Source organism: Diabrotica virgifera, chromosome 10 (assembly GCF_917563875.1).
Source record: "Diabrotica virgifera virgifera chromosome 10, PGI_DIABVI_V3a".
NCBI classification, from domain to species: domain Eukaryota; kingdom Metazoa; phylum Arthropoda; class Insecta; order Coleoptera; family Chrysomelidae; genus Diabrotica; species Diabrotica virgifera.
The window spans coordinates 86,356,183-86,365,102 of NC_065452.1; the positions used below are offsets into that span (position 1 = coordinate 86,356,183).

The following is an 8,920-nucleotide window of genomic DNA, read 5'->3' on the forward strand; positions in this document are numbered from 1 at the left end:
GTAGGGAATCTTTATATTTATGGATACAACAGGTTTGACTGCCTTTGCCCTCAACCTTTTGCATTTAGCTCTATTTCATTCCGTCTCTTATATCCCGTTGCAACATGGCTTGGATTACTTCGTTCCTTCAGGATTTGCGTTAATATGTTTACTTTTCGATCAGTTTCGTGGGGAGTGGTGGGAGGTAGGTTCGTGGATTTTTACCAAATTTTAGCATTTTATTGTACCTTAAAAAAGTAGCAGCCTATAGCTATTTTTTAGCCCTCTAGGTGATCTTGGGCTGAGATATGCCCCTCGAATAGGTCAAAACTAGCCCTTTTTAATATTTGAAGAGCTATATATCGGAGCCCTGCTATAAAAGATAAATAATTGTATTTATAGGTTATAGGTGAAGAAGAACAAAAAGAAAACTTACCACATTTTATGATTTTCAACTAATAATTGTCAAAATTTAACTAAACTACGAAAAAAAAGTAGTGTTTTGTGAAAAAATGTGTTTTTAAATACTTTTCAAACGAGTATATATTATGTAGATTAAAATCCTTGTAGTATATTCGAAGATACAGCTGTTTAAAAATAGTTAGTTTTTCTAAAATCGCACTTTTCGTCATTTTTGTACACTGATAGTACTTCTAGTGAAGGTAGTAAGGTAGTGAAGGTAGTTCTTCTATACAATTTAAACTTATTGGATTTTTTGGCCCGTGCCCTTAACTTTTTTTTACTGCCTAAAAATTGACCTTTTTGCTTCATAAGTAAGCTAACACATATTGTCGTGAATGATGTCTCTCATATGTTTAATAATTATGCCATATTTAAATTCAATGAATTATTAAAATATATAAAAAACCTAAATTTTAGGCGTTAAACCAAGCCTTTAGGTAGTCGAGAACCAACGTTATGGCAGTTTTAATTTTAACTTTAATTTGATGTATCGAATAGGTGCATTCGTTATTTAACTTTAAATTGACATTTAAATCGTTATAAAATCAACTATGCTTACGGGACTTAGGTGTATTCTGCATTATATTGTATGTAACCCACAGAAATATAATGTTGGTTTAATAAACTCAAAATCGCCAAAATGTGACTTAGTTTGTTTCTGAAATAAGCGATTCATTTGGATATTGAATTACACCATGACTTTGTATAGTGAATTTCTGTCTACACTGTCATAGACACATCTAAAATCCACAAACAAATGTTAGATATCAATTTCATACTCATATGTTATTTCTAAAGCTTCGTTTTTATTAGGAATATATCATTGATGCTGACTTTTCTTTGCGAAACCCACACTGGTATTTGGCTTTTATGTTTCCACAATATCCCACAAATTGTTTGATCTCCTGTTTTCTGAATAGGTACAAATATACCTACGTACAGTCTGACCAAATTCACTTTGTATTTGAGATTTGGATGCGCACTGCTGTTGTCGTTCGGTTTTTCCGAATTTTCTGAATTTTATTTTGGTTACCTCTCGCCAAGTAAAATTTCACGGAGTGTACATTCGTTTCCTGTCTCGCTTACGAGTTCCACGGTTTCGGTTATCTTTGTGCGCATCTCAAAAACAAAGTGAATTTGGTCAGACTCTACAGGGTGTAACGAAAATACAGGTCATAAATGTAATCACATATTCTGGAACCAAAAATAGTTTGATTGAACCTAACTTACCTTAGTACAAATGTGCATATAAAAAAAGTTACAAACCTTTGAAGTTACAAAACGCAAATCGATTTTTTCCAATATATCGAAAACTATTAAAGATTTTTTATTGAAAATGGACATATGGCATTCTTATGACAGTAGAATCTTAAGAAAAAATTATAGTGAAATTTGGACACCCTATAAAAATTTTATGGGGGTTTAGTTCTTTTAAACCACCCCAAACTTTTGTGTACGTTCCAATTAAATTATTATTGTAGTACCATTACTTAAACATAGTATTTTTAAAACTTTTTTGGCTCTTTGTACTTTTTCGAAAAGTCAGTTTTTATCGAGATATTTTGAATATTTGTCAAATCTACCACATATTTGTATATAATTAAGTACGATTATGGAAACTTGAAAATAATAATATGAAAATTTATGTATGATTTACATTTTTAGGTATATTTTGAACCGTATTAAAAAAGAAGCCATATCTCGATAAAAGTTGCCTTCTCGAAAAAATACAAAGAGGCAAAAAAGTTTTAAAAACATTTTGTTTAACTAGGTACTGGTATTGCAGTTATAGTTTAATTGGAGCGTACACAAACATTTGGGGGGTTTAAAGGAACAAAACCCCCATAAAATTGTTATGTAAACATATTCAAAAAGAAGCCACAACTCGATAAAAACTGCCTTATCAAAAAAATACTAAGACCCAAAAAAGTTTTAAAAATATTGAATTTAACTAATGGTACCACAATAATAATTTTATTGGAACGTACAGAAAAGTTTGGGGGGTTTAAGGGAACAAAACCCCCATAAAATTTTTATGGGGTGCACAAATTTCACTATAATTTTTCTTTAAGATGCTCCTGACATATGAATGCCACATATCCATTTTCAATAAAAAATCTCTAATAGTTTTCGATATATTCGAAAAAATCGATTTCAATTTTGTAACTTCAAAGAGCTATAACTTTTTTTATGTGCATATTTGTACCAAGGTAAGTTAGGTTCATTCGAACTATTTTTGGTCCCAGAATATGTGATTTAATTTATGACCTGTGTTTTTGTTACACCCTGTATATCAGGGGTGGGCAAAGTGCGGCCCTCGGGCCGCATGCGACCCTTTATACATTTTTTTACGGCCCGCGGAAAATAAGTGAATTATTTTCATTTAAAGATTTTTTTAATTATTGCTAATATTAATAAATAAATATAGATAATGAAGCTATTAATTAACACTTTCGCAGCGGTGATTTTCGACACGAAATTTCAACAAATGGAAACGATATTTTTGAAGTAGTCTGGAACTGTTTGGAAAATTTTAAATTAACGCTGTAACCACCTAGTAAGTGTGTAACAACTGACGGAGCACCAAATTTAAGAGGAGCAAATATTGTGATGTTGAGAAAACTTAAAGATTACGTCCATGAACAATTTTCAGAACATCAGTTATTATTTTTCACTACTTAATCCATGAGCAGGTATTGTGCAAAAATGTTTTGCAAGTAGTCAACGTCAACGTCATTTCAATTATAATAATATTGTTAATTATTCGTTCAATAGGATTAAATCATGGTGCATATCTTTATATTATTTAATTCTTTCAGAGAAAACAAAAACAATGAAGGGAATCTAAGATTTTTCAAATTTATAACTTTGTTTATTTTGATTTAAATGACGCGTGTTGCATATTACGTATAGACGGGTCTCCACCAAAGGAAAATTGGCAACTTTCGTGTTGTCAACATGCGTTGGTGACAAAAGTTTCCGAGGAGTACGGTCCTGACAATGATAATATACATCACGTTGTAAACCGCTGCGATATTTATCAGTTTTTAAATGATAAAAACACAGTTTAAAATTATTTTGTTAGTTCCTCCACATTGTTATAGTGGAAACACCATGTAAACCCCGCAAACCTGACGAGAGTACCAAAAACCACATCTATTATATTTATATTAATAATAATATAACCTATAAAATATCCAAGAAATATAAATAGGACCAGTTTTGGGCCAAGATCCACACCGGTTTTTGAACCGGCGACAGGGCCGGCCTTGCAACGTCTCCAAAATTAATCAAACATGACTTCGAATAACACCATGAACACTACACAAACTACATCTCACATCTCATATTCCAGTGTTGTTAACACGTTTAAACAACCAACAAAAGACGAAGCCATAGTTCTTTCTAGTATTGAAGGAACCAAAGTTCAAGAGTACATCATAGCCGTCGGTTCAATAGTTGGTCCACGTAACGTATCGTTCGCTTCCAGAATAGCCAATAATAGAATATGTATATATCTCTCTTCTAAAAATATGGTTGATTCATTGCTGCATTCCCACAAATACGTCAATATAAAAGAAATTCAAGTAGAAATAAGAAGACTTATCACTCCAGCTCAAAGACTGATAATATCAAACGCTGGTCCTTCTGTTCCAACCACGTTAATTGAACAAGAACTACGTAAAATGGGTATAAGCGCCGTCTCTAAAATGACTTTTCTTAGGGTAGGAATGCCTGAAAGCGAATACAGCCATGTCTTGAGTTTTAGAAGGCAAACATTTATCACACCTTTAGAAAATATGTCCATTCCCGATTCTTTCATGATCTCTCATGATAATACCACTTACAGACTATACCTTTCTATAGAAGGATTCAACTGTTCAAAATGCAAGACTATTGGTCACCAGGAAACAGAATGTCCTGACAATGCTAATACAATCACTTCTAATGCAACCACTTCTAATACAACCAATCTTGACTCAACCAATTCTAATCCACCCACTTCTAATACAACAAATCCTGACCCAACCAATTCTAATCCAACCACTTCTAAAGCTCTTCCAGAAACCTCCCAAAACACACAATATATAACAAATCTACCTTATAACCAAACAGAACAAAAACCTTCTGACAAAGCCTTAATATCCATCTCTAACGATCACCCAGCATCTTCCCAAAACATATTAGATCAGATCCCAGACGTACAGGTCTCTAATAACCAATTAGAATCTACCATAGAAACTGACGACATGTCAAGACCTACAAATAATACAAATGAAACAAACACTTTAAAAATAACAACATCATCAACTTCCAACAAGATCAGCAATCTTACTCCATTAGAAATAACACAACCTAAAATTATTCCAAACGTCACAAAACATCCAAAAAGCTCATCTCATCGTCTCCAGAAATTAACGAAAATACCACACAGACCGATTCTCATATCTTCACTTCTCCAGTAACAAGGAAATCAAAGAAAAAAACAAAAACGTCTAAAAGAAATTCTCGAGATGAACTTTTACTTTCCCTAGAGACAATTAAAGACAAAATCGCAAACAGATCACCACCATTTGTCCTTAACTTCGACGAAATATGTGACTTTCTCGAAAACACATTAAACGCAAAACATCCCGAAATAACCTCAAAAAACTATTCGAACGAAACAGCCGAATTAATTCAGATCCTTAATTTTGTTCACGCTTATACCCACAATTCAAAATTAAAAAATAATATAACTCGATTAAGAAAGAAACTAAGTCCCAATAATTTCTCTTCCACAGAAGAGACCGATGAAACACATTCTCAGTCAGAACTCGAAAATGTCTAATCTAACCCCTATATATTACAGTGGAATATCAATGGGTTCTACACCCATTTAGAACAATTAAAACTTCTAATAAACGAAACATGCCCTAAGATCTTATGTCTTCAAGAAACCCATTTTAAGCAATACAATATTAATCTTCAAAACTACCAATGTTTTCCAAAAAATAGAATAGCACAACAGGCAAGTGGCGGAGTAGCCATCCTTGTAAGAACAGACCTAGAAGCTAAGCCAATCACATTAAGAGTGTCCTCAATTTCAAAAAGAAAGAAGATCCCATAGAATCACAGACGATGACCTCAAGACAATCCTCACCAAAAAAGTTTCATCAGTGTTGACATATTTAAAAGACATCAAATTGTATAATATTAAATTAAATTGTATTATATATTTAATGTAATACTTTGTATTATCATATCCACTAATAACCCTGCGCGGTTGATGTGGTTTTGTGTTTTAAATAAAAAAAAAAAAAAAGTTTCCGAAATATGTTCATGTTGCCAACAAAAATTGCAAACAAATGTTGAGAACCTTGTTTCTCTTTTTGGCGGTAACATCAAAGGAATACGCGTGTTGTCGACATTTTAACGGCTTTGTGGGGACGGTCGCTCAGTTGGAAACATAAGTTGTAAACAGAAACATGTCTGTAGTAATAACGTGGACAAATGAACTTATTGATACCTTAATTGATTTATATCACACCCAAAGTGTACTATGGAATCCAAAAGACGTAAATTATAAAAATAAAAATAAGAAAAAGGATGCCTGGAAAACCATCAGTGATGTGATGGGGCTACACGAACTTGAAATACAAAGGAAAATAAAAAAATTGACGGCACAGTTTTTCAGAGAGAAGAAGAAATTAAAAGAAGAAAATAAATCGGGTTCAGCTACTTCTGATACCACAAAGTGGTTTGCGTACCAACGACTTCTATTTTTATCAGACAAAAATGAACTTAAGTTATGCCTTGAAAAGGGATTAAATGAAAAACATGTAAGTATGCAACAATATTGTATTTATTTTACGATTTATAAGCTATGAATAACTACGATTGAAGGAGGATCATAACGTATCATATTCTAGTAATTTAGCAGTTAGTAGAAAGTTAGTTAACTTCTAACTTAAAAAAAAAATAAAATAACTTTATAAAATTAATATTATTAATGCATTAATTAATTTTCTTGCTGTTTGTTTCGTTACTTCATATAATTTGTTAATAGTCATTTTGCCAAGGAATGTTCCCTTGTTCGGTCATAAAAAACTCTGCAAATTCTTGTCTCACATCTTTCGCAGCACTACTTGATTTCCGAGCTCTCTTATCGAAACTATGGAATGGCATATTGTTTTGCATCTCGTTCCTCCAAGCTCCAGAAATAATATTACCACTGTCTTTGTCTTCAGAATCGAAAGTTCCAGGTGGAGTGTAGGTGGTCCTTGATTTTTTTTTCTTAAATAATTATGTAAACAAATACAAGCAGTCACAATTGTCTCCGCTTTCGTTGGTTCAAGTAACATTATTTTTCTGAAAACTCGAAATCGTGCAGATAATATTCCGAACACATTCTCTGATACCCTTCGCGCTCTTGATAGTCTATAATTAAATATTCTTCCCTGTGATCCTTTTTCTTGGGTACCTGGATAAGGTTTCATCAAATTTGGTGACAATGGAAAAGCATCGTCACCCAGAAAAACATAAGGAACAGCCATGGCTGTACCAGGAAGCTTTTCATTATTAGGTAGATTAAGTTTATATTCGGACAACATTCTTTTGAACTGGGTATTTTCGTAAACACCACCATCCGATATGCGTCCCTGGCAGCCAACATTCATATACAACACTTCGTAATTTGCATTAGCAACAATAAAAAGCACGATGCTAAAAAACGATTTGTAATTAAAGTAATCGCTTCCACTGTGTTCTGGTGATTGAATCATAATATGTTTTCCGTCCATAACTCCTGTACATTGTGGAAAATTCCATAGATTATTAAACTGTGTTGCCACTACTTTCCACTCTTCAGCAGTTCCAGGCATCTATAAAAAAATATATTTTTAGGATTCTGGGTCGGAAGAAGTTGAGGCAGAAATCTCCCAAAATCAAAATCTGTTACCAAATGAGGGAAATACAAGTAATACAATAGTCCCACCATCATCGGATTCAGAACCACCGAATTCACAACCAGGTCCGTCGACAGCGCCTTGTATTGGGAAAAAAACTAAATGTTCAAAAAGGAAGGTTTCAACTGGTGACCAAAGGCAAGAGGAAGCTTACAACGTATTGAAAGAACTTCAAGCTAAGAAAAATCGCCATAAATACAATGCCTTTGGGGAGCATTGTTGCAATGAAAATGGAAGCTTTAAAATCAAGTTATGCTCAAAATGTGGTGGAGCATGAAATATCAAATATTTTGTTTCAAGCAAGTATCGGAAAATATGACTATCCTGCTACTGGACATTCTGGACAAATGACTCCAATTTCAACACATTCATCAAGTTCCAGTTTTCCCATACATCCACCTCTTTCATCACCAGATGACACATCATCACTCACATCACACTACAATCAACTACTATCACCACAATATGTATCATCCCCTTTACCACAATACATACCACAAGTGACAGAATCTCAAACAGTACCTGAACTACGCTCGCCACAATATGCATTACCATCTTCATCACAATACATCCCACAACAAACACAGGATATACCACTCACAGATTCACAAACAGAACAGGAAACAAGTTTTGCTGCATCTAGTATTCTGCTGGAAGCTATAAATACTGCTAATATATTAGACTAATAATGTGTACCCCATGATGTTTCATATGATTTGCATTAAAATAGTTTCTTAAATAAAAACTTTCTAAATGCGTTTTCAGTTATTTTTGGAAACGAATCGAACCTGACCCCAGGGAACAAAAATTGAATATTTTACCAAACTTGCTCTGCTAAAGAAACCGTCAAAAATATTTATAATAATAGAATACACTTACTTTTATTTGATCGCCAAGAACTTCACATATTGCTATACATACTTCTGGTACAATTTTTGAAATCGCTTGTTTTGAAATCGTAAATAAATGCATTAATGAAGTGTAGGAATCTCCGGTAGCCAAAAATCTTAAAGTAATTAGTAGGCGTTCGATAGGTGTGATGGCTTTTCTAAAATTAGTGTCATTTTTTGTAATTTTTGGTCCAACAAGATTGAGCAACCACTCAAAATCGGAATCAGTCATACGGAGAAAGTTTCATATTTGTCCGTCTTCAATACGTCCTGCTAACAAATCATCTTTTCTCAAAGCATTTATTAACTCAATTCCTCCATGTGTGTTTCTTCCTATGAGGCTTGGTCGTACCCAATATTTGTTTTCGTTTCTTTTTTTTACTCAAAATAATAAATGATGCAGCTGCTAAGATAATATCGTCATCAATCGACCCCATTTTGTCAACACAATAGTCTTGATGGAGACTGCCAGTTGCCAACTAACATGTTTCCTAAATTATTGTTGACAACTTTATGTTTAGATGTGGACAACGATAAAAAACAAAAGTTGGTGACTTCGGAAGAGTTGCAAACACAAAAGTTGCCAACTTTTCAGTGGATACGCGCCTTATGATGCATGTTTACATCTATTTAAGCACGGAA

General features: G+C 33.3%; 1 protein-coding gene across 1 annotated transcript; it reads right to left on the bottom strand.

Moving 5' to 3' along the window:
- Nucleotides 1-6,479: 6,479 nt before the first annotated feature.
- LOC126893393 (uncharacterized) lies at nucleotides 6,480-8,320 on the bottom strand. Its single transcript, XM_050663532.1, has 2 exons — nucleotides 8,268-8,320; nucleotides 6,480-7,304 (listed from the first exon to the last, which is right to left on the bottom strand). The coding sequence occupies exon 2, from the start codon at nucleotides 7,302-7,304 to the stop codon at nucleotides 6,549-6,551; it is 756 nt and encodes a 251-aa protein (XP_050519489.1). The 5' UTR covers nucleotides 8,268-8,320; the 3' UTR covers nucleotides 6,480-6,548.
- Nucleotides 8,321-8,920: the final 600 nt, after the last annotated feature.